The 27,727-nt window shown below is 39.6% G+C and overlaps 1 protein-coding gene across 2 annotated transcripts in view; it reads right to left on the bottom strand.

Annotated features, from left to right (window-relative positions):
* csmd3b (CUB and Sushi multiple domains 3b) overlaps positions 1 to 26,649 on the bottom strand; it is a 715,228-nt gene extending 688,579 nt beyond the window's left edge. For both annotated transcript variants that reach the window (XM_051664389.1, XM_051664390.1), the window contains exon 1: positions 26,462 to 26,649. In XM_051664389.1, coding sequence (XP_051520349.1) covers positions 26,462 to 26,636 — 175 coding nt within the window. In that variant the 5' untranslated portion in view covers positions 26,637 to 26,649. The remainder of the gene's footprint in view (positions 1 to 26,461) is intronic.
* Between the last annotated feature and the right edge of the window lie 1,078 nt (positions 26,650 to 27,727).

Raw genomic sequence — 27,727 nt, 5'->3', positions numbered from 1 at the left:
ATGGCTGAGGAGGTTTTGAATGAACCGCCACATCCTCACATGGTTCTACACCAGCACTGTAGAGAGCATCCTGATTGGCTGCATCTCCGCCTGGTACGGCAATAGCACCGCCCACAAATGCAAAGCCCTGCAAAGGGTGGTGCGAACTGCCAGACACATCATCGGAGGTGAGATTCCCTCCCTCCAGGACATATATACCAGGCGATGTGTGAAAAAAGCTCGGAGGATCATCAGAGATTCCAGCCACCTGAGCCATGGGCTGCTCTCACTGCTACCATCAGGCAGGCAGTATCGCAGCATCAGGACCTGCACCAGCTGACTTCATGACAGCTTCTTCCCCCAAGCAATCAGACTTTTGAACTCTTGATTTCTTACGATCAATATACAGTGCATCCAGAAAGTATTCACAGTGCTTCACTTTTTCCACATTTTGTTATGTTACAGCCTTATTCCAAAATGGATTAAATTCATTATTTTCCTCAAATTCTACAAACAATACCCCATAATGACAACGTGAAAGATGTTTGTTTGAAATCTTTGCAAATTTATTAAAAATAAAAAACGAAAGAAAATCACATGTACATAAGTATTCACAGCCTTTGCTCAATACTTTGTTGAAGCACCTCTGGCACCAATTACAGCCTCAAGTCTTTTTGAGTATGATGCTACAAGCTTGGCACACCTATTTTTGGGCAGTTTCTCCCATTCTTCTTTGCAGGACCTCTCAAGCTCCATCAGGTTGGATGGGGAGCATCAGTGCACAGCCATTTTCAGATCTCTCCAGAGATGTTCAATCAGGTTCAAGTCTGGGCTCTGGCTGGGCCACTCAAGGACATTCACAGAGTTGTCCCGGAGCCACTCCTTTGTTATCTTGGCTGTGTGCTTAGGGTCGTTGTCCTGTTGGAAGATGAACCTTCGCCCCAGTCTGAGGTCCAGAGCACTCTGGAGCAGGTTTTCATCAAGGATGTCTCTGTACATTGCTGCATTCATCTTTCCCTCGATCCTGACTAGTCTCCCAGTTCCTGCCACTGAAAAACATCCCCACAGCATGGTGCTGCCATCACCATGCTTCACTGTAGGAATGGTATTGGCCAGGTGATGAGCAGGGCCTGGTTTCCTCCAGACATGACGCTTGCCATTCAGGCCAAAGAGTTCAATCTTTGTTTCTCATGGTCTGGGAGTCCTTCAGGTGCCTTTTGGCAAACTCCAGGCAGGCTGTCATGTGCCTTTTACTGAGGAGTGGCTTCCGTCCTCGATACAATCCTGTCTCGGAGGTCTACAGACAATTCCTTGGACTTCATGGCTTGGTTTGTGCTCTGACATGCACTGTTAACTGTGGGACTTTATATAGACAGGTGTGTGCCTTTCCAAATCATGTCCAATCAACTGAATTTACCATAGGTAGACTCTAATCAAGTTGTAGAAACATCTCAAGTATGATCAGTGGAAACAGGATGCACCTGAGCTCAATTTTGAGTGTCATGGCAAAGGCTGTAAATACTTATGATTTGCAAAGATTTCAAACAAACTTCTTTCACATTGTCATTATGGGGTATTGTTTGTAGAATTTTGAGGAAAATAATGAATTTAATCCATTTTGGAATAAGGCTGTAACATAACAAAATGTGGAAAAAGTGAAGCACTGTGAATACTTTCTGGATGCACTGTACATCAGCACTGCACTTTATTAATCTTATTATCTCACACTGGACTGTCATAATTATATCTCTCTTAACAACACACTGGCAACTGACTATCAACTGACAGCCTGAATGTCAATACAGTACAATACAACCTATTGTACATTTTACAGTATATACTATTTTTTATTGTATAATGTGTATTCTATATTGTGTGTATTGTATAATGTACATTGTATGTTATTATTTGTATATTGTGGTGTGTGTAATTATGTGTATATTAGATTTTAAATTGTGTTGTGTAAATCTGAAGTTTATTGTAAATTGTGCTCAGAACTGCACCCAAGAATTTCACACACTATTGCACTTGTGTATATGGTTGTGTGACAATAAAAATGATTTGATTTTGTAAATTCAAGTGGGACTATAAAGACAACAGACAATTTTTTTTTTTTTTAATGGAAAAAAATATATTTCTTTTACACATTTTACATATGTAATGTATATACATTTAAATATATGAATTTTAGAGATCGTGTGCATGTTTTTTTTTTTTTTTTTTTTTTTTTTTTTTTTTTGGTGGGGGGGTCTTTCACAAATTCACAGTATGCCCACCTCTTCAGACACTACTACACCACTGCCTAAAACTGTACCCTAAACCTAACCAATAGTGTCTGGAAATATAAATGAGAGTTTAACAAAACAGACATCCTTAGCCTTAACCAACACCTTATCCTAACCGCAAATAGAAAAAAAAAAAAAGAAGAATTTTTTTTTTACTGAAGCAACCATGTCTTTCCTTTCGCTTCTATGGCACTTTCACTTTCGTGTGTCTGCCTGGATTTCAACCGCGGTTGTTGATGTCAAAGTCCAACAAGGATCGGTGATGATCTGGGGGTGCTTCAGCAAGGCTGGAATCAGGCAGATTCCTTTTTGTGAAGGACAAGCCACGCACAAGGCTATCCTGGAAGAAAACTGTCCTCCTTCTGCTCTGACAATGTTCCCCAACTTTGAGGATTGGTTTTTCCAGCAGGACAATGCTCCATGCCCCCCAGCCAGGTCAATCAAGGTGTGGATAGAGGACCACCGGAAGTGGTATAAAGTCACCCAACAGCAATGTGAAAGACTGGTAGAGAGCATGACAAGACACATGAAAGCTGTGATTGAAAATCAGGGTTATTTCACCAAATGTTGATATCTGAACTCTTAGTTAAAACATTAGTATTGTGTTCTTTAAAAATTAATATGAACTTACAGGTGCATCTCAATAAATTAGAATGTCGTGGAAAAGTTCATTTATTTCAGTAATTCAACTCAAATTGTGAAACTCGTGTATTAAATAAATTCAATACACACAGACTGAAGTAGTTTAAGTCTTTGGTTCTTTTAATTGTGATGATTTTGGCTCACATTTAACAAAAACCCACCAATTCACTATCTCAAAAAATTAGAATATGGTGACATGCCAATCAGCTAATCAACTCAAAACACCTGCAAAGGTTTCCTGAGCTTTCAAAATGGTCTCTCAGTTTGGTTCACTAGGCTACACAATCTGCTGATCTGACAGTTGTCCAGAAGACAATCATTGACACCCTTCACAAGGAGGGTAAGCCACAAACATTCATTGCCAAAGAAGCTGGCTGTTCACAGAGTGCTGTATCCAAGCATGTTAACAGAAAGTTGAGTGGAAGGGAAAAGTGTGGAAGAAAAAGATGCACAACCAACCGAGAGAACCGCAGCCTTATTAGGATTGTCAAGCAAAATCGATTCAAGAATTTGGGTGAACTTCACAAGGAATGGACTGAGGCTGGGGTCAAGGCATCAAGAGCCACCACACACAGACGTGTCAAGGAATTTGGCTACAGTTGTCGTATTCCTCTTGTTAAGCCACTCCTGAACCACAGACAACATCAGAGGGGTCTTACCTGGGCTAAGGAGAAGAAGAACTGGACTGTTGCCCAGTGGTCCAAAGTCCTCTTTTCAGATGAGAGCAAGTTTTGTATTTCATTTGGAAACCAAGGTCCTAGAGTCTGGAGGAAGGGTGGAGAAGCTCATAACCCAAGTTGCTTGAAGTCCAGTGTTAAGTTTCCACAGTCTGTGATGATTTGGGGTGCAATGTCATCTGCTGGTGTTGGTCCATTGTGTTTTTTGAAAACCAAAGTCACTGCACCCGTTTACCAAGAAATTTTGGAGCACTTCATGCTTCCTTCTGCTGACCAGCTTTTTAAAGATGCTGATTTCATTTTCCAGCAGGATTTGGCACCTGCCCACACTGCCAAAAGCACCAAAAGTTGGTTAAATGACCATGGTGTTGGTGTGCTTGACTGGCCAGCAAACTCACCAGACCTGAACCCCATAGAGAATCTATGGGGTATTGTCAAGAGGAAAATGAGAAACAAGAGACCAAAAAATGCAGATGAGCTGAAGGCCACTGTCAAAGAAACCTGGGCTTCCATACCACCTCAGCAGTGCCACAAACTGATCACCTCCATGCCATGCCGAATTGAGGCAGTAATTAAAGCAAAAAGGACCCCCTACCAAGTATTGAGTACATATACAGTAAATGAACATACTTTCCAGAAGGCCAACAATTCACTAAAAATGTTTTTTTTTTTTATTGGTCTTATGATGTATTCTAATTTTTTGAGATAGTGAATTGGTGGGTTTTTGTTAAATGTGAGCCAAAATCATCACAATTAAAAGAACCAAAGACTTAAACTACTTCAGTCTGTGTGCATTGAATTTATTTAATACACGAGTTTCACAATTTGAGTTGAATTACTGAAATAAATGAACTTTTCCACGACATTCTAATTTATTGAGATGCACCTGTATTTTCTTTGCATTATTTGAGGTCTGAAAGCACTGCATCTTTTTTTGTTATTTTGACCAGTTTTTGTCATTTTCTGCTAATAAATGCCATATTTTTATTTGGAATTTGGAAGAAATTTTGTCAGTACTGTATAGAATACAACAAAAATGTTCAATTTACTCAAACACATACATTGTAAATAGTAATCTCAAATTATATATATATATATATATTTTTTTTTTTTTTTTTTTTTTTTTTTTTTAAATTGTTTACTCAATCTTAAGTTTTTACTATTTTTAATTAAGGTACTGTTACTCTCTAAACCCTAAAGTTGTCATTAATAAAAACATTTAAGTGGTCCTTATTAAACATTAATTGAAATCTCACATTTTGGAATCAATACTCAAATACATAAATTCTTTAAATTCTGGCTTCAAGTACTACTAACTCAAAATTACCAAGTACAAAATTGAGGCTATGTGGAATAGCCATAAACTCTTGCTCTTGAATAAATTATGTTTGTTTGGTCAAAACAAGGGAACTTAGGTAGTAAAATAATAGTATTTTATTTAAAAATGTATTTACTTTTAATTCTTATGACTGTTGTAGTTGTTTTGTTGTAGCTGATTGATAACTGAGATTTTCGTTAAGTCACCATGAGGGTGATTAGCGTTACTTCTGGTGAACTTGGAGCCTGTGAAGTTTAAGCCATTCTTCTTTACTCATGTGTACTTTACAAAAGCCCAGATTTATGTGCACTAAGAAGTACTGAGTAGAGTCCAGTGAGCCATATGGCTAACCTAGATTCTAGTCATAATTTCCCTTATATTATTAAGACATGTTATAACCTAATTTAAATAATTAAATCAAAACAACAATACTTTAATCATAGATGAGTTGAGTTTACTTTTAACTAGTTAACGTTACTTATAAAATTAAGCTCAGTTTACTTGAGTCAAATAGGTAAGATTACTTAGAAAAAGAATGCCAAACGATTGCCTTGAAAAATCATAAGTTCAACTAATTAGATTTTACAGTGTACTTATAAATAGTAAACCCAGAGCTGTATATATATACACACACACACACACACACACACACACACAAGCATACAAAGTCCAGTAAACATACAAAATCTAAATCAATATTTGGTGTGGCCACCTTTGTATTTAAAACAGCTCCAATTCTCTTAGGTATATCTGGACACAATTTTACTTGGTTGTTGGCAGATAGGATGTACCAAGCTTCTTGGAGAATTCACCACAGTTCTTCTATCTATTTAGGCTGTCTCAATTGCTTCTGTCTCTTCATGTAATCCCAGACTGACTCGATGTTCAGTGGGGGGCTCTGTGGGGACCATGCCATCTCTTGCAGAGTGCCCTGTTCTTCTGTTCTAATCTTTTCTATTTGCAAAAGTAACGTTTGGGAGTCTAAAATGTATTTTTCCTATTGACACACTAAAGCTGAAGATATAAATAACCATCTTAAGACAATGGTTTTTGTGAAACATCTTAAGTGCCTAAAACTTTTGCACAGTAATATATATATATATATATATATATATATATATATATATATATATATATATATATATATATATATATACACTACAGTTCAAAAGTTTGGGGTCACTTGCCTGAAATGTTTCTCATGATCTTAAAAACCTTTTGATCTGAAGGCGTTATGCTTAAATGTTTGAAATTATTTTTGTAGACAAAAATATAATTGTGCCAACATATGAATTTATTTAATTACAAAACTAAAATTTTATTAAACAAAAAACAAAAAAACAAAGCTTTTGAAATGAATGACTTGGACCGAATAATTAAGAAAAGCAGCCAATAAGTGCCCAGCATATAAATGGGAACTCCTTCAATACTGTTTAAAAAGCATCCCAGGGTGATACCTCAAGAAGCTGGTTGAGAAAATGCCAAGAGTACATTTCTGCAAAATCTAGGCAAAGTCTGGCCACTTTGAAGATGCTAAAATAAAACATAGTTTTGATTTATTTTTGATTTTTTTTTAGTCACAACCTAATTCCCATATTTCCATTTCTATTATTCCATAGTTGTGATGACTTTACTATTATTCTAAAATGTGAAAAAAAAAAAAATAAATAAAGAATAAGCGACCCTAAACTTTTGAACGGTAGTGTATATATACAGTATATATTAGTGCCCAGGGCCGGAGTGGCAATCGGGAAGATCGGGAGAATTCCTGCTGGGCCGGTCAAAAAGTGGTCCGGTTAGGTCCGCATGTTGATTGACAAACTTTCATCATATGTTGCATAACAATTGCCAACAGTCCATAACATCCGGTATTTAAAGGATCAGAATTGCGTTCCATATTATAGCAGATGCAGTCTGTATTTTATCATCTTACACCCAAACAAATGAGAGAGTAGCCTGTGAGAGACGAAACTGATGTTGCGCCGCTTCACTTGACAGCGCGGAAAGGATCACGGAAGATCCATCGAGAACAGATAGCCTACTAATAGCTGAATGGATGAATGTGCTTCAGGTAGCCTACAAGATCATCACAAGTTTAATACTGACTGCAGTCTCACAATCTCAATTAATCTCTGAAATCCTCTTCCCTAGCAGTGCAGAATGATAATAGCAAAATTATTTTTTGTCAAAAAAAAAACAAAAAAAAAAAAAAACAGAGTACTTAAAGGAAATGAATACAGATGCAACAGCGAAAATTATACGAAAATAATGGGACTATACAGCTCTCAAAAGATTAGACTCAGCGAAACAAACTGCACAAAGTGCCTTCAGTGTTGTATAATGCGATAAAATCCTCTTAAAGAGACAGAAACCATTTTGCCTTTGTCCTGAACATTTACATTCCAAGTAAAAGAAAAGTACAAATGTGTTATTTTTAGTCTTTTATTTCACTCTTATCATTGTAAAATGGCATGTTTTTGAATGGCATGTAAAAATTTAAAAACAATCACTCAACCTTAATTGTTTCACTGGATCTGTTGCTATTTTAATGATCTAAAATACAAAGCACTGACCATTTAAAGTGTGAGCCTGTACATCTTGAAAGAGTTATTAACATTTACAGTTCTATGGTGTTATTATGTGCCTAGATAGTCTTTAAAATAAACTTAGTTTACCCAAAAATGAAATTTCTCTCATCATTTACACACCCTCATGCCATCCCAGATGTTTATGACTTTCTGTCTTCTGCTGAACACAAATTAAGCTTTTTAGAAGAATTTCTCAGTTCTGTTGGTCCTTTCAATGCAAGTGAATGGTGATCAGAACTCAGAAGGTACAAAAATCACATAAATGCAGCATAAAAGTAATCCATACAACTCCAGTGGTTTAATCTATGTCTTCAGAAGCGATATGATAGGGGTGGGTGAGAAACAGATCAATATTTTTTTTTATTTTTTTTTTTTACTATAAATTCTCCTCCCTGCCCAGTAGGGGGTGATATGCTTATGTAAATCACCAAAAACAGAAGAAGAACTCTTAAGAGAGAAGAGTGCTTGTGGAAGTGAAAGTGGAGATTTATAGTAAAAAATGACTTAATTATTGATCTGTTTCTCAACGCTTCTCATTTAGTTGCATTGAATAGACCAACAGTTCTTCTAAACTTCTTCATTCATGTTCTGCAAAAGAAAGTCATACACATCTGGGATGGCATGAGGGTAAGGAAATGATCAAATATCCCTTTAACATTCACTTATTTTTACAACACATACAATGATGTCTTATGACAAAGTGAAAATCTTAGTGAATGCTGTATGTGGTATAATGACATGGAGAGCTTAAATAATTTTCAAGTAATTACATATATTGCATATTTTTGCTGAGATCTTGTTTTATTGTTATCATCTTCACCTCCAATCCCCCTTTTGGGTGTGGGCTGACTTGGACATGACATCCCGGGCTGAATATGAATCCCACTCCGGCCCTGTTAGTGCCCAACCGATATAGCGGTTGGCCGATATATCTGTTACTATTGACAGAATAGCACAGAAATACAGAGGAGTACTGACCAACTTCAAGCACTGAGCACAGGTGGACTAAGTGAACATTTGTGGGGGAAAAAACCTAGATATATTAATTTATGGAATCGTCCAATGTGACAACATGGCAAGCAGCTGCACCCTCTGTATTAGCCAGAAGCTCAGGGAAAAAAGGTCAAGGGTCAGGCGTTTCTAGAGCTCCATCCAGCTGTGTCCTTAGGCTGATGACAGGTATCTATGTCATTCTTCCATCTCTGATACAGTAGACATTTGTCAATTATACAAAAATATCACTCTCATGATATTTTAGAGTCTAACTCAATGAGAAATTATTTATGTCTGCTGTCTGTGGAAAAGAAACAACATGTGAGCAGGAACTGGAGGGAGAAAAGAGTAAATGAGCTTTGTGAAAATTAGCAGAAGCACTCGGCATGAAGCAGTCCTGATTCAAAAGAACCTAAATTGTACTGACAACTATTTTCCCTTTAAAAAAGAGACCCACCATGAGTGGCAGTTGCGAACAAACCTCCCTTGTGAAACAATGAGGCCACAAATTTATTACTGACTGTACTAAACATATCTCAGCCGAGAACAATGAGGTGGAAAACATCAAGTGGGAAAAGAAACACAGCCACAGTGCGAGTGACCTGCTAGCAAATTCTACAAGGTGAGGGGTCAATTGTATAACAACCCCTGCTCCCATCCTCTTTGAATCTGTGCCAACTTTCTCTATCGGCTGGCTTTGAGGGATGGTTTCTCCTTTCTCTCAAGCCAGTGGTCTTCAGAATGGGCTTTGATGTCATTTCTTCATTCACAGAAGTTGAACCATAAAAGGTTGTCTCGGCAGTGCATCCAGAGCAAGATGATCATGGGCATTCTGAAGAGGGCAGAGGTCTAGGTCCAACATGCCTAGGAAATCTGCCAGGGTTCAGCTAAAAATAACATGGGAAGCTGCAGTACAACAGTGTACAGATACAGAAGCGTCATGTTAATTCATTCAGTGGCACCCTCTGATTTTTGAGCCAAGTGGATGTTAAATGCTACTTATTAAATATTTATACAGTATATAAGCCTAAGTCCTAAAGTCTCAGGAACATCAGATGTTCCACAAAAACATTTGTCTTGAGATGGTTGTTTTATATGTTCTGCTTAAGTGTGTCAACAGGAAATATCAACTTTAGATATCCTATACAATAGAAATAGAACAAGGAGTCCTGAAGCAGATGGTAATGCCCCCTCAGAGCCCAAATTCCAACATTATTGAGTCAGTCTGGGACAGTCCCGGACTGGCTATCGGGAGTGGCGGGCAAAGTCACGGTGGCCTGGCGACTAATTTGGCCTGCTGCCCCACTTGTTTTTATTTATTTATTTATTTATTCATTATTATTTTATATTACTGCCATTCAAATGATTTCTGAATTTTGAATTCGATAATAAATTGGCAATAATTCACAAGTCCCCTAGTCTTGACTAATCTGGGCAACCCCTAAAATGGGTCATACCATTGACATTACGTGAGCAGTTCAATTAAATGCGTGGAAAACCCGCTCATTCAAGTACATGCATTAATTCAGTGCATGGACAGAGCGCAGCCAATGTAAGTGTCTAAATGCTTGTTCACACTTCAGTTGAATGATAAAGTTTACCCTCTTAATACTGTCTATCTGAATGTATGAAGCATGTTGTCTGCTGAAATACCAAAAAATAATCACAAAATTAACTGAAATGAGAGAGCGCGTTACCTGTCAATCAGATGCGTGGAAGTTGCGTTCGTTAATATACGTAGCAACAATACGTAGCAACAGTAGGCTGCGTGCGCATTTTCTCTTAAGGGGGTTGCACACCGGACGCAAAACAATTGTTTTCAATAAAGGTACGCAAACTGCCGCTGCCACTCAGTGCCTTGAGGCTGCTCAAATGTCTGCCACGCCACGGAGCACAACTCTATGGTAACTACTCGCATAGTTCGCATATCAAAGGACAAAGATTTCTTCTCTAGCCATCACTGGATGATATATTGTTTACATGTGTCTTTCATAAAGCCTACACAATGTATTTTCAGAAACAAGTATGTCTATGTGTGGTTTGGCAGCTTGAATGAAACTCATTCATTGCTACAGATTAGGGTTGCGCAATATACCGGTACTAACGAAATATCGCGATACCAAAAAAATTAAAACAGTACAATATGATCTTGTTGCTAATTTCGGTATCATATTACAGTACGTTGCCATTGCAAAATGTTATGAGATGTGACAGTTTTGAGATGAAATCAATGACAATTTGAATATAAAATGTCAAAAAAATCTTGATATGGCCAAGATTGAGCATTAAAAAGCAGAAGGATGTCATTTAATTAAATAATATACAGTCACATTCACTGCGTTCTACAGAATGAACGACAGGTGCCGCTCTGCTCTGTCATCTACTTCAGTGGTTCTCAACCCTGTTCCTGGAGCCCCCCCAACACTGCATATTTTGTATCTCCCTTTTTCTGACACACCCAATTCAGGTCTTGGAGTCTCCACTAATAAGCTGATGAGTTGAATCAGGTGTGTTTGATGTGTAGTGTTTGGGGTGCTCCAAGAACAGGGTTAAACACGCAGGCACACACACACACACACACACACACACAAACGCAACACACACAACTGGTGCTTGATTTTCATGCAGTGCGTTTAATGACTGTGAACACTTACATGTCCTTCACCATTGCAGCTCGGAGATTTCAGCTCGCGTTAATGGGAAGCTTGATATAACCAGCACCCATCAAAAAAATTAAGAACTCAATGGTCTGTCAAAATAAAAGTCCTGCTAAAATGAAAGCTCTATTCAACTGGATCCGGGGTTAGGATCTGGCTGGTTAGCAGGTCCCTGTTAGCCCCTGCTGGTAGATGCTGGAACTACACCACCCAATGGCAAAAAGCATGTTTCTCCATAGACAGCCATTCAAAAGTAGATATGTTTTATGACGAAATAATAAAGAAAATAAATTATTTCATTACGTTATAGCACATTGTCATCCAGTGACGGATTGTTTTGAATGGCTCTTAAAAGCATTAAATTAATTTATATTTTTTCCTATCTATTCCCACAGACGTGTGATCAGTCACGTGACACCCAATCCGGTGTCATGATAAATTGAGTCTGCCCAGTAAATCGAGTCCCCACGGGGGTAACCGTTTGTAATTCCTGAGCAAAAACCTATCATGTTATCGTGATAGCATGTCATTGAAGCCTAGGCTAACTGAAAAACACAAACAATAACACTTTAATTTCACAATCTATAGCTTCAGTTATATACTATTATGTGTAACTTATGGTTTAAAAGTCATTAAATGATGTATTTACAAAGTTATATCGACATACATCATAAAACGATTTTAAAGCAGGCAGTGAATATAGTACCAATTAATAGGTCCCTCAGCCAGTGGAATTGCTGTGACGTCAGAGGGAGACCCAATTTTCAGTGGGGGCTTGATTTCTCACAACACCTGTCCTGAGCGCCCATGAGCAAAGATGGCAGCCTCCATTTCGCTAGCTTTCTAGGAACCTTGCGCTAGCTGAGTGCAGTCATAGAGATGAATGGGGATGCTAACGGATAGTTCTCTCCATTTTATAGCTCCATGAACTGGATGTGTGAAATTGAAGACAGAACGTATACAACCTTAGCGTAAAGTGTATTTTTAAATCATTATCCCCAATATCAGCAGTGGTTTTAAAATTTGTCGGACGTTTATTGGGTGGCCTGGATGAGTGTGAGACTCCTGGCCTGAAATTATGTCCCAGTCTAGCCCTGGTCTGGGATTACATGAAGAGACCAATATGATTACATGAAAAGTCTGCATGTTGTTTCTGAAAGTGCCAGTACCCTAGGATCGGCCATATTATGCTGACTCACTCAAAAGTGCCATCTCCTATCAGACATTTTTGCATTTGCTCAAATGTGTCTACCTTCCTTTGTGGTGCAACAGGAAGCGTGTAATGGCAACAGCATGGAAGACCCGGGTTTGCATCCTGCATTGAATCCAGGAAGTAATCGTGTTTTTCAAAATCAGTGAGGAGCACGATTCAGATGTTGCATTTTTCACCCTAACATAAAATTTTTACTCCACTGATGGTTAGGTTCAGGTTTGAGTTGGGGGGTACAGTTTATAAAACATGCATTCCTTTCAATGTAGCTCATGAAAAGTCAACCTATTGTTTCTGATTTCACTGTGAGATCAGTCTGAAGAGACAGAAGCAATTGAGACTAAATACATAGAACTGTGGGAAATTCTCCAAGATGCTTGGAACAGCCTGTCTGCTGAAAACCAAGAAAAACTGTGTGCAAGTGTACCAAGGATAATTAGTGCTGTATTAAAGGCATATGGAGGTCACACCAATTTATATATATATATATATATATATATATATATATATATATATATATATATATATATATATATATATATATATATAAAATGCTTTTCCAATAACTAAGTTGGAAGAGTGTGGTGCTAGTAATGCCTGGGTTTGATTCCCAGGGATCACATAAACAGATGAAATGTATACCATGAATGCACTGTCACTTTGGAAGAAAATGTTTTCCAAATCAGAATATGTGATTCACCCATTCACATGTCTTTATTTGGTCAGTCCAATCAAGTTGCCTCATGTTTAGTGGTGTGTATGGACTTAGCAACTCTGTCACAACAGGTAGTGGTGCAAATGAGTTGCAAAAACAGACAGCTCCACGCCTCTGCACCTGAGCATTCCTGACAGATACAGGACTCCAATCAGACCATGTTTCCTACACAGCTGTCACACTGGAAGCCTTTAACTCCTCTGAGGTCATGAAAATGCAGAACTCTTCAATATTGTAGGCCACAACAGTTTGTCACTTGACAGAGTGTTTTGTGGTAAATGAAAAGGATCCAGGGCGTGCTGAGTGACTCCAGCCAGGTCTCGTAAGCAACCAAATTGGTCCGGTTGAGAGGGAGGGTAGTGTCACATGGGTAACCTCCTTGTGGTCGCCATAATGTGGTTCTCGCTCTCAGTGGGGTCCGCTATGTCTCCGTGGTAACACACTCAAGAGGCACATTAGCGACTGACGTAAGAGGCTGTAGCCTTTAGCATCCTCGTTAGCGCCCAGCCTCCCATGCCGGCTGATGCCAGTTCGAATCCCACTCAGAGCGGGTCGAGCAGGACCAGTTACAGTAGTGCCGTTACCTGGATAGGAGTGAGGTTTGGAGGGTGAGTGTAAAGGGAGCCAGCTGGTATGTGATTGCTATGCGGTATGAGTAAACCGCACTCCCCTGGCCTCAAGAGGTGCACTAGCAACTGACGTTAGAAGCTGTAGCCTTTAGCCTCCTCGTTAGCATGCCCACCTCCTATGCTGGCTCGAATCCCGCTCAGAGCGGGTTGAGCAGGACCAGTTACAGTGGTGCCGTGACCCGGATATGAGTGAGGTTTGGGGGTTGAGTGTAAAGGGAGCCAGCTGGTATGTGATAGCTGTGCAGTATGAGTAAACCGCACTCCCTTGGCCTCAAAAGGTGCAATAGCGACTGACGTTAGAGGTTGTAGCCTTTAGCCTCCTCTTTAGCATGCCCACCTCACTTGCTGGCTCAAATCCCACTCGGAGCGGGTCGAGCAGGACCAGTTACAGTAGTGCCGTGACCCGGATAGGAGTGAGGTTTAGGGGAGTGAGTGTAAAGGGAGCCAGCTGGTACGTGATAGCTGTGCGGTATGAGTAAACTGCACTCCCCTGGCTTCAAGAGGTGCACTAGTGACTGACATTAGAGGCTGTTGACTTTAGCCTCCTCATTAGCATGCCCACCTCCTATGCTGGCTCGAATCCCACTCAGAGCGGGTCGAGCAGGACCAGTTACAGTGGTGCCGTGACCCAGATATGAGTGAGGTTTGGGGGGTGAGTGTAAAGGGAGCCAGATTGTACATAATAGCTATGTAGTATGAGTAAACCGCACTCTCCTGGCCTCAAGAGGTGCACTAGCAAATGATGTTAGAGGCTGTAGCCTTTAGCCTCCTCGTTAGCACACCCACCTCCTATGCTGGCTCGAATCCCGCTCGGACTGGGTTGAGCAGGACCAGTTACAGTGGTGCCGTGACCCGGATAGGAGTGAGGTTTAGGGGGGTGAGTGTAAAGGGAGCCAACTTGTACGTAATAGCTGTGTAGTATGAGTAAACCGCACTCTCCTGGCCTCAAGAGGTGCACTAGCAACTGACGTTAGAGGCTGTAGCCTTTAGCCTCCTCGTTAGCACGGCCACCTCACTTGTTGGCTCAAATCCCACTTGGAGCGGGTCGAGCAGGACCAGTTACAGTAGTGCCATGTCCCGGATAGGAGTGAGGTTTAGGGGAGTGAGTGTAAAGGGAGCCAGCTGGTACGTGATAGCTGTGCGGTATGAGTAAACCGCACTCCCCTGGCTTCAAGAGATGCACTAGCGACTGACGTAAGAGGCTGTAGCCTTTAGCCTCCTCGTTAGCATGTCCACCTCCTATGCTGGCTTGAATCCCGCTCAGAGCGGGTCGAGCAGGACCAGTTACAGTGGTGCTGTGACCCGGATATGAGAGAGGTTTGAGGGGGTGAATGTAACAGGAGCCAGCTGGTACGCTGTGCGGTATGTGTAAACCACAATCCTCTGGCCTCAAGAGGCACACTAGTGACTGATGTTAGAGGCTGTAGCATTTAGCCTCCTCGTTAGGGTGCCCACCTCCCATGCTGACTAACACCGGTTCCAATCCCGCTCAGAGTGGGTTCAGCAGGACTGGTTACATATATATATATATATATATATATATATATATATATATATATATATATATATATATATATATACTTTCAGTCTCATACCCCATGGGATTGCATCATATCCTGCAACATCTGGAGAGACCAGGGACATATGCATGGATCCTTTTTGTGGACTTCAGTTTGGCTTTCAACACCATCATCCCAGCTCTCCAATGGAATAAATTAACCCAGCCCTCTGTTCCCACATCTATCTGTCAGTGGATCACCAGCTTTCTGACGGACAGGCAGCAGCTAAAGAGACTGGGTAAATTCACTTCCAGCACATGTACAGTCAGCACTGGTGCCCCCCAGGGATGTGTGCCCTCCCCACTACTCTTCTCCCTGTATAACAATGACTGCACCACCAAGGACCCCTCTGTCAAGCTCCTGAAGTTTGCAGATGGCACTACTGTCTTCAGCCTCATCCAAGATGATGATAAGTCTGCATACACAAGGAAGGATGAAAGGCTGGCTCACTGGTGCAGTCATAACAACCTGGAGCTAAACACGCTCAAAACAGTGGAGATGACTGTGGACTTTAGGAGGAACAGCCCAACATTGACCCTGCTCACCATTCTAAACAGCACTGTGGTAGCAGTGGAGTCATTCAGGTTCCTGGGAACTACCATCTCACAGGACCTGAAGTGGAAGACCTACATTGACTCGATTGTGAAAAAGGCCCTGCAGAGGTTGTACCTCCTTCGCCAGTTGAGGAAGTTCAACCTGCCACAGGCGCTGCTAATCCAGTTCAACTCAGCAGTCACTGAGTCTGTCCTCTGCACTTCAAGAACTGTCTGATCTTTCACTAATAAAATGCATGGGAATTATGTGCAACCAACTTGGGTTGTTTATCGAAATGTTGAATCTGAAACTGACAGCCTTAACAATGCACCCTAAATTTGTCTTTTCTGGTTCAGCAGATGATTAAGGCATGCTTTCTGCTTTGAAACAGTGTGTATTGTGAAAAGTTCTATACAAATAAAATTGACTTTACTTCCCTCAATACACAATAATTAAAAGGCAAAATGAGATTGTGTATATATGCTTGCAGGGGTGGAAAGAGTACTGAAAACTAATACTCAAGTAAAAGTACTGTTACTTCTTAAAAAATGTCGTTTGAGTAAAAGTACCTATCCTAAAAACTACTCAAGTAAGAGTAAAAGAGTAGCTCATTTAAAAGTACTCATGAGTAGAGAGTATTGAGTACTGAGTTGTGAAAGCTATGCCCCTTTATAATAAAAACTCTATGCTGCAATTTAAAAATGTAGCACACATACCGTAATTTACATTCCTTTTTATAGCTGTTTGCCAGAAAGAATAACAAATATAAGTATTTTATGGGTATTTGAGACTGACAACTTTTAAAATACATCACTTATCTATGATACTGTAAACACTACATGAATCTGATGGAAAAAAATAAAAATAAAAGGGCGACATGATTACACAAATGAAAAGATGAAAGTTATTTTCAATACAATGATCCCCATTTTATATCATAATGTATGCAACAATTACATTAAAATCAGTTTATGTGTAGTCTAAATTTCCCTTAATGTTGACAGAGAATTACTGTTGCACATAAAACATGTTCAAAACAATGCAAGGAATAAAAAAAAAAAAAAACACTAAATAGCAGGGTCACTTGGCGCATCATGTCCTGCACAATAAAGGGGCCAGAGCATTTGTTTGGTACAGGGGCCACATCAGCCTTCAAAGGAATAGTTCACACAAAAACAGCCCAACATTGACCCTGCTCACCATTCTAAACAGCACTGTGGTAGCAGTGGAGTCATTCAAGTTCCTGGGAGCTACCATCTCACAGGACCTGAAGTGGAAGACCTACATTGACTCGATTTTGAAAAAGGTCCTGCAGAGGTTGTACCTCCTTCGCCAGTTGAGGAAGTTCAACCTGCCACAGGCGCTGCTAATCCAGTTCAACTCAGCAGTCACTGAGTCTGTCCTCTACACTTCAATAACTGTCTGATTTGGTTCAGCTACGAAATCGGACATCAGAAGACTACAAAGGACAGTTCGGACTGCTGAGCAGATTATTGGTTACCCCCTGCCCTCCCTTCAATAACTGTACACTTCCAGAGTGAGAAAAAGGGCTGGAAAAATCACTCTGGACCTCCCTCACCCTGCTCACTACATTTTGGAACTGTTGCTTTCTGGCCGGCTCAGAGCTCTAAGCACCAGAACCGCCAGGCACAAGAAAATTTTTTTCCCTCAGGCTATCCATCTCATGAACAGTTAAAACCGCCCCATTGTGTAATAATTACATGCAATACACAGCTTAGTCAATTATATTTATTTAACATACCCTACCTCTTCTGCATTACATTCCCTTGCACTGTATATAACAGATTTGTACATACATACATATATTGTCTTATTGTGTATTTCTATGTACACATATTTTCTATTGGCTTTTTATTATTATTATTATCTCTGTCTTGTTGCTGTATTGTTTGTGCACTAGAAGCTTCTGTCACCAAGAAAAATTCCTTGTATGTATAAGCATACTTGTCAATAAAGCTCATTCTCATTCTGATTCTGATATATATGTGTGCACTGGATCAACTGAAAATGATTCAGTCGTTGCTGAGAGAGTCTGCTTTTATGCAATGTTTTATAGCTGCTTTTCAGGAAAATCTGTTCTTCTACTTATGTCAAAATAAAATCACTGTGTGAATCACTCAATGTGCTTAGCACAGTGCACTTGTGAAATACTTCTCTACACACGAAAAGCCCCTCACAGGTAATGAGGCCATGACTGAGTATCACTCATGCAGCCTGCCAATGTGTGACAGTGCTCTAAATATTATCTAGTTTGTAAAAGGTGAATAAAGCCTTTTTTATTCTGTTTCTAGAAGCTGAATTTCAAGTGGTAAAGCCATAGTGGTAAAAGGGGCTAAAACTTCCACTAATACAATTGTTAGTGCCCCCTGCTGGCCCCACGAACCAACACCCCTGCCCCTATAGACCTATTCTGAAAAGAAACCATTTGTGATGAGTCTCAATTAGAAAGAAGAAAGAAACCATTTTTGATGAGTGTCAATTAGAAACGAGGATGTGAGGCATACAAGTGCAGTGTGCTCATGGGTTGTACTGTTTTAAGGTTCTAGATTACGTCTAATTTCAACAACCCATGTTTTCCAGAGATATTTGCCTACTGGCCCTTTTTTAGAAAGATGTTTATTCAATAATTTGTCCGCTGAATGATCGATGCCAAAGTACACAATAGTACAACCCACTGAACACACTGTACTTCAATCCATCACAGTCTCCTTTTCATTAGAGTCAAATTAAATATGGCATCTAACCTGACTAAGATTCACTTACCATAGTTCTAAAAAGGGTTCCTGGCGTTCCTGGCACTAACAACGCAAAGATCATGGGTTTGACTCCCAGGGAAAATACAAACTGATAACATTTTCACCTCAATGCACTGTAAGTAGCTTCAGATAAAAGTGTCTGACATATTCATAAATGCAAATGTAATGGAGGTAAGCACCTCCTTAGCAGCAGAGAGTTGAAGTGCAAGTTGGCATGAACGTTGATGGTTTAATGATGGTATCCTGTATAGAATGGCCGTGTTGGCTTAGCACAGTTAACAACATTAACACTGTCTGAAAATCTCTGCAACTTTCACTAATAAAATGCATGGGAATTATGTGCAACCAACTTGGGTTGTTAATCAGAATGTTGAATCTGAAACTGACAGCCTTAACAATGCACCCTAAATTTGTCTTTTCTGGTTCAGCAGATGATTAAGGCATGCTTTCTGCTTTGAAACAATGTGTATTGTGAAAAGTGCTATACAATTAAAATTGACTTGACTTCCCTCTATACACAATAATTAAAAGGCAAAATGAGGTTGTGTATATATGCTTGCAGGGGTGGAAAGAGTACTGAAAACTATTACTCAAGTACAAGTATTGTTACTTCTTAAAAAATGTCATTTGAGTAAAAGTACCTATCCTAAAAACTACTCAAGTAAGTGTAAAAGAGTAGCTCATTTAAAAGTACTCATGAGTAGTGATTATTGAGTACTGAGTTGCGAAAGCTATGCCCCTTTATAATAAAAACTCTATGCTGCAATTTAAAAATGTAGCACACATACCGTAATTTACATTCCCTTTTGTTTGCCAGAAAGAAAAAAAATATAGGTATTTTATGGGTGTTTGTGACTGACAACTTTTTAAATACATCACTTATCTATGATACTGTAAACTACATGAATCTGATGGAAAAAATAAAAATTAAAGGGCGACACGATTACACAAATGAACAGATGAAAGTTATTTTCGATACAATGATCCCCATTTTATATCATAATGTATGAAACAATTACATGTATAGTCTAAATTTCCCTTAATGTTGACAGAGAGTTACTGTTGCGCATAAAACATTTAAAAAAAACACACTAAAAAGCAGGGTCAATTGGCGCATCATGGAAAGACGTCAGGAAATAAAAAGTAAATCTTCTGTATTTTATCTAGATCAACCAACCAGTGGTTGTCTTGCTATCGAGATTGATGAAATGAACACCCCTGGTATAGAAAATTACTCAAAAGTTTATCATCGATATCAAGGACATCTCTCTCTCTCTCTCTCTCTCTCTCTCTCTCTCTCTCTCTCTTTCTCTCTTTTTTTCAGATAAACATCAAGATTGTTCTATCGCCCAGCCCTATTGATAACATTGCCTTAATCTCTCACATCAACCCAATAATCTCAGTGATAGATAGCTAAATTACAGGCTACATTATACACACAGAATCTAGTAAGCAGAAATGTGAAATTTACCTCGATATGTTTCTTAAAATTAGAGGCAGGATTAATGCGGATATCTGGCTTGAGCAAGTTAAACTCACATGACACAAACATGCAATTGGCTTTTTTCACTGCAAAAAGCCTTTTCAGGTGCGGCCGTGATGTTCAGGTGTTGAACTGTGTTTGAGGCATCCTCCACATCCATAACAGTTGACACCAATCTGCAGCTGCCATTCAAGTTTTTTTTACGTGTGAATTGATTTGACGGGAGTCACAAAACTCTCCCTAGCCAATCACCTTGATAGATAAAAATAAAATCAAGACAGGGAAGTAGCGAACACAGACGGTGGGAAAATAGCGCATTAAATGTACAGTTACAGCACTTAAAATGTACTCAAGTAAAAGTATACCATTTTTAAACTACTTAAAAAAATAAAAATTCCTGGGAAAACTACTTAATTACAGTAACGTGAGTATTTGTCATTTGTTATTTTACACCCCTGTACGCTTGTAAAACATTCTTACACTGCATGCCTATGTTTTTATTATTATTATTATTAATACCATATGACCAAAGACCAAATCTTCCACAAGTTTCTTAAAAGACCTTCAATCAGTCTGTGGTCAAGAGTAGCAACTTGTGAAATAAATTTCAACTAGATCCTCTCTTGTCCACTAATTACAAAAAGTCACCCGTTTCTGAAAAGCCATCCATCTGCCAGTGTCTTTGTGTGCTTTTAAGAACAAGCTGTTTAACACTTCAATCAAGTACAAGTTAAGACACCACAGCAGGTATGAGTATTTGTGCATGATTAATGCAAGTTTGATGATCAAGAGCTGTTAAAGGAATAGTTCACCCAAATATGAAAATTCTCTCATCATTTACACACCCTCATGCCATGCCAGATGTTTATGACTTTCTTTCTTCTGCAAAACACAAACATATATCTCAGCTCTTTAGGTCTATACAATGCAAGTGAATGGTGACCAAAACTTTGAAGCTCCAATAAAAAGACTCTAGTGGTATAATCCATGTTTTCTAAAGCAATCTAAACGGTTTTGGGTGAGGACAGACCAAAATATATCTCCCTTTTCACAATAAACCTTGACATCAGCTGTCTCCTTGGCAATCATGATTTCAAGCTTGATTACACTTCCTAGCGCTCTGCGTGTGCGTCAAACAGTAGGACGCGTAATCAAACTTGAAATCATGCTTAGAGCCTGCAATGGCAAGATGTATAGTGAAAAATTAATTATATTTTGGTCTGTTCTCAACCAAAACTGATTGGATTGCTTCAGAACACATGGATTAAACCACTGGAATCACATGGGTTACTCTTATGCTGCTTTTATATTCTTTTAGCAGCTTCAAAGTTTTAGTCACCATTCACTTCCATTGCATGGACATGATATATTCTTCTAAAAAATCTGCAAAAGAAAGAAAGTCATACACATCTGACATGACATAAGAGTGATGAGTAAATGATGAGAGAATTTTCGACCCTGGTCTCATGGCATTACGTGAACACTGCAAAGTTTGGGCAAAACGTCCTGGTTACTTGCATAACCTCCGTTCCCTGATGGAGGGAACGAGACGTTGTGTCGATGTAGTGACATTAGGGGTCACTCTTGGGAGCCCGAGACACCTCTGGTCTTTGATAAAAGGCCAATGAAAATTGTCGAGTGGTATTTGCATACCACTCCCCTGGACATATGGGTATAAAAGGAGCTGGTATGCAACCACACACTCAGGTTTTGTGCTGAGGAGCCGAGACAAGGTCCCGGCCATTTCAGCGGGTAGTTCAGTGTTGTGGCAGGAGGGACACAATGTCTCGTTCCCTCCATCAGGGAACGGAGGTTACACAAGTAACCACTACACTGTCGAACGGCCCTTTGGGGACAAGTCGACTGCCCAAAAGATAGAGACAGGCTAGCCCAGTCGTGGCCTCTTATCCTCTTTTTATTCCTCTCCCCCCAAAAAAAGGAATTAACCGACTGGGGCCACCAGGTCTAGTCGGGGGGGTGTCACTCCCAAGGGGAAGACACCGTGGAGACCACACCCGCCCAAAGAGAGGGGGGTAGTATGGTGGCCAATGAGATTTCAGGGGTGGCCCAGGCCACCACAGGCCACCCCATAAAATCGCCACTGGCACTAAGAGCTATGTTACACACTAAAGGAAAGGTAAAATCCCAAAAAGCATAATAGGGCCTCTTTAAAATGATTCATTTTTCATATCATGCGATAAAGGTTAAAGTAAAAGTGTTACTGAAAAATACATTTTTATAAAATCAAAATAAGCAATTGTACTTGTGATTTATGTTTCAATGATTTAACCACAGAGTTGTTGTAGTGCCTCTAGTGTTCATTTCATCAGGAAACTGCAGCAAAACATAGAAAGTGGCACGTACAAGTCAGTTTGCAAAAATGTATATAGAGTAACATTTATTCTATGAGACCAGTTTGGAATTTTCATCTTTAGGGTGCCTATTCCTTTAAGGAGACAAGTAGAACATGCATCCAGCAAAAATATTGTTGATATGCAGGAAGTGATCTACTGAGCATTCATGCAAAGAGCCTTGTTACTGTGAGGACCACTCCAACTTAGAAAGATTCTGCTCAGGAAGGGGGCAAAGGTGACGCATATCCAAGTAGCGCTAGGTTCATGGTGAGAGGGTGGCCCATCAGAGTGACTCAACTCCCTCCATTCCACTGCATGTATTCCCTTCACAAGAGGTATTTATAACCCTTTATGTCTGTTTCACATCCACCAATAAGCAGACACCGAATACACAATGTAATTGGATATATTTCAGCACAGCTGCTCAATTTCCATCAAGACACAATTCAAAATGAGGGCAACATGCCATTTGTCAATTGATAGGAAATGCTACAGAAATGTTACACAACAAGCCACACACCTGTGAGCAGTTACTAGAAACTCATGCGAGAGCACTCACAGTCTATGGCTGTGTCTTGTTTGGAAGGCTGCATGCTAGGTAGGACACGTCCTTTGAAGGCTGCAGTATACTGAGCGTCCTCCTTTAAACAAGTCTCGTTTAAACGAGTCGGCCTTCATAGGACAAACAAAAACAGAACGTAACATGGTTGCTATGACAGCACGCCACTTTTTAACAAGCGCGAGCGCTTTGAGTGAGAAGGGAACAAAGTCCCTTTAGAAGGGAATGTATGAGGTACATTTTAGGAGAGTTATAATGATGTAAAGAGAAAAGAAAATAGATTTTACAGGTGTACTTTTAGTCTAATGCTTTATTTTAATTATATATTAATATAATTACACATATTATATACTCTGCACCCATCTACTGAGGTACTTGGGAATTAACATTCCTTGCGTTTGAACATCATATTTACAGGCAAATTGGCAAAAATATTTACATTTTTTTTAGACATTTCCGTTGAAGCAAAGAATTGTGGGTTGTGAGTGGCCATGAAGGATACACCTCATGCATCCTCCGAATTCCCGTGAAAGCAGGTTGCATTCGAAGGCTGCATTCGAAGTGTCCTACCTGCTTTTCTGAAACAAGACAGCCTCGATGACGTATGCGGCCGACAAATGCGACCTCCGGAGGACGCAGCCTTCCAAACGAGACACAGCCTATGTTTCTGTAAGTACAGCATACTCATATTGAGCAACCATAAACATATCTGTAGAAGAGCTGTTCCTAAAATCTATTTGACTGTAGACATCTGAGGACTCTAATGACCCTGCTCTGCACCTGGCTTGTCAACAGCAATGCTTTGCTTATGGAGATTAAAAGCCTCTTTCAAGCAAGGTTGAGAAGAGGCTGTATTACACAGCATCAAACCGTAACATGCTGGATTTTACACTTGTAGGATAGGGCACTGATTCCAAGTATGATGCTTCTACGACTATTAATCTGTTCCCTCTGGGCTCATCCTCTGTTGGTCCGTATGTTCACCATTGAGTAGGCACATTCGGCTTTTAGCTACTGATCTGTGGTCAGTTACAATGATTGATTCAATGCAAGTGAGATTAAAGAGGCAGCTGATAAAACAGTTCTTTAATCTGTGGCTGAGAACAGAGCAGTGTCAGAACACTCGTTTACAGTGTGAAGTCAACCACGAAGAATCTGGATAACTCCCTTGCTTGAGAACTAGAAAAAAATTTCATTAAGAAATGTATGAGTTTCTTATAAAGCCATAAACATAATAGATTACTAATTTGCATTCCATACAGTAGATCGCCGTGGGAGTAATGTAGACCGCTAAAGTATTCCATGTATCAGAATATATGTCTTTGCTAAATACAGTGTCTGCAAGAAATAAAAGAACGAGATGAAGCATTTTTATTTAAAATTCTACCACCTGGGTCCAAGTGGAACAACCTGCACCCAGAACAGTGTGTTTTAATTCAGCACCAGTTTGAATTATTGTTCATAATTAAGCTTAGTCCTTAGGCCTGTTGATCATAAACCACGAACCTCTTATCGACTATCTTTTTATCTTTGAACTGAGGTCTCCTAATTTGTGTTCATAGACCTTATTCTGAGTAGTGCCATATTTAATTTTGTCAGAAATGAAAACAATGCTGTGAGGTATAGACAGTCGCTTTGATAGCATGCACCATTTTTTTTTTTTTAATCAACTGAAAAACAACAGTAGTATAACCCAATTGAAGAGACTGTAGGTCTATCCCTCACTGCCTCGTTTACATTCCCGTTGAAAATTAAATATGACGCCAGCCGCGCCACTCTGAATAAGGTCTAATGCAAGAGTTTATGTATTTAACTACATAACAATTTTACCCAGAATGACTCATTTAAGGAACACTTAACCCAGAGTTCAGTGTGTGTGTGTGTGTGTGTGTGTGTGTGTGTGTGTGCGGAGAGCGACACACAGACACACACACACACACACACACACACACACACTAACTTGTTTTTATATCATTGTTGGGACTCTCCATAGACTTCCATGCATTTTATGGATTTTATACAGATCTAACAATAATTTCTATCCCCTAACCCTCACAGAAACCTTTTTGCATTTTCCACAAAAAAAAATAAATAAATAAATAAATAAATAAAAAGTATATTTAGTTAGTTTAGTATATTTAATAAGCCATTTCCCTCGTGGGGACCGCTGGCTGGGCCCCACAAGGTAGATGATCTCCCCACAATGTAGTATAAACATGTACACACACACACATACAGTGATGTGAAGTCTTGTTTGCATTAATTATCCTCGGGATCTCGTCACACTGCCACCACGCGACGAGTTATCAGCCAACAATACTGCAGCTCGCGCTATTTATACGGACACCGGGTAGGCTACTGCTCAAACCAGGGAACAAATGAACCTCTTTTTCAGTATTCTTTTTTTCTTCTTCTTCTTCTTCTTCTTCTTCTTCTTCTTCTGCGATGACATAGGCTACGTGATATGATAAAGCATAACGAATAAATAAAACAAGACAAAAATGACAAATAACAACTGTTTATAGCTTATCTGTTGCTATGTATTAATGAGGTGTGAAAATGTGTTTATTTTTATTTGAGGTGGTGGTTATAGGAGGAAAGCATGTTTGTGCTCGTTTTACACGATTATTCTTACAAACCTTTTAGCTTAGATGGAAATGAATCATCTCTGATGCAAATTAAAATGCTAGGAAGGTGGCAATGACCAAGATACATGACTGTGGGTTCTTCAACCATTGTCACAACAGCAGATCATGTTCGGCTGGTATACATGCTTCACATGTTACATGAAGGCGGCGTGCAACAGTTAAATCCGCCAAATCAAGGGAAATCAATAGGCGTCCACACGCGCCAATTCCAGCACGGGATGCTCTGTTGGTAGACTACACTGACAGGTGTACGGTCGAAATCTTGCATGTCACACGTTGTCATTGTCCACCCTGTTCTTGACAGTTCTTATAAACTAATGCATGTTTCCCGTGATAACGAAGCATTTTGATGGCTTCCCTGCACCTCACATCTCAAAAAGGAATCGTGATCCAATCCCAACCCATCACTGAGATCTATCGTTGCCCGACAATAAACACTCATAATAAGCGTTCTTTTGTGAGCGTTCATATTTAATTAGCAAATTCCTAATAGTGATTATTCGAGAGCACTTTTTTAAAAACGCCCTAAATGTTGTTAAATGTGTTATTTTATTTAGGCAATATATCTCTACGCCAAAATATTGCAGCTTACATTACTTTAAAATTCACAATTTAATGACAATAAGCAACTCACGTATCCGCGTGAGCATACTGCAAGAATATTTATTGAGTCCTCGCTCAATGCCTGCATTGAGTAAATGCGCTTCTCTGCTCAAGTATTCTGCTGCACGGTTGGCTCTCCATGCATGCATTCAAACCTAATTCCCATCCATATACACATGTAAATCCGCGTAATTTTCTTTTTAATATAAAAATAAATAAATAAAAATAACTAATTGAGCCTCATTACTTACCTCGTACGCACGTGACCATCATAAAAAATATCAGATTCCAAAATGTAACTCCAGTTTTAATCCTCATTTTCTTGGCTCGGGAGTCCACCGGACCACATTTAATACATCCTCTCTTGAAAACGGACAGGATTCCCGTTGATCTTACGCTTTGCCCCTCAGTGTCATCTACGTTCATGTTGACATGAAGGTAGTTGTTCTTTCCCTCAGCCTGAAGCGGAGCGGATCGCGGTGTGGCTCGAAGTGAACGGTGATGCTGGGATACCACAGCAACCTTGAGGAGGACTCAACCATCTCACCAAAAGGGGCCAAACTCTGATCTCGCTCATCGACTCCAATGCCTATTCAATTTGTCTTAACTGTGTGTTTTTTCACTGTGATCATGTTCATAACTACTCATATACTTAATTGTAAATGCCGAAATGCATTTATGAGTAGATGAAAGAATAAGCAAAAAAAATAAAAAATAAAATAAATAAAAATACACTAATTTGAAGGCATTGGATAATGTTGCAAATGTTTTAAGCCATTTTTCTCTTTAAATGCGAAACTCTGTTAAATATAATGATTTATTTGCATAGATCAAGATCACATCCTTTTTCACTGGAAACATATAGGCTATACAGGAAGCCTAATGAGGGATGCTTTTACTGCTTGAACGTTGACGTAATTGCCTATAAAAGAAAACCCATTCACCACATACGTTTAAAAAACATTCCATGTTTCATTTAGTCCAGTATGCTGAAGTCGATCAGCTCTGTAGAGTATTAATGCCTTGATTGGGTTCTAGTGGGTATACTTTGACCCCTTTTTCTGAGAATCCTGGGTGAGAACATCATTCGTGATTTACTCTACCAATTAAGTAATAGCATATTTGTATTACTTGTTAGCCGAACGGCATCTCTGCAAGAACTTCGGCAGTGAATGTGAGATGTAAGACTGGGTGATTGCACTGTAGAATGACGCTCCTGCCATCTACAGGCTAAACACCCAGTCAAATTTCGTCCTAAGAAGTGTGAAGAGGCCCGGCATTCCCTCTCAATCCACAAATCCCATAACGGACCCACGTACCTAAAACACAGTGACGCACACTCGCGCACATGCTTTGAGCAGCTAGGCAGATGTGATCGCCAAAAAAAAAAAAAAAGAAAAAAAAAAAGAGGTTTCAAAGGATACCATTAACTCTGAAACGCATCATCTCCCCATCACCCAAACCAACCCGTAGTCAACATAAATACCTAGTTTCATCACCTTTTTAAATTATTTAAT

This window comes from Myxocyprinus asiaticus, chromosome 30, assembly GCF_019703515.2.
Source record: "Myxocyprinus asiaticus isolate MX2 ecotype Aquarium Trade chromosome 30, UBuf_Myxa_2, whole genome shotgun sequence".
NCBI classification, from domain to species: Eukaryota; Metazoa; Chordata; class Actinopteri; order Cypriniformes; family Catostomidae; genus Myxocyprinus; species Myxocyprinus asiaticus.
The sequence above is the reverse complement of the archived record's forward strand: the minus strand, read 5'-3'. Positions and strand labels throughout refer to the sequence as shown.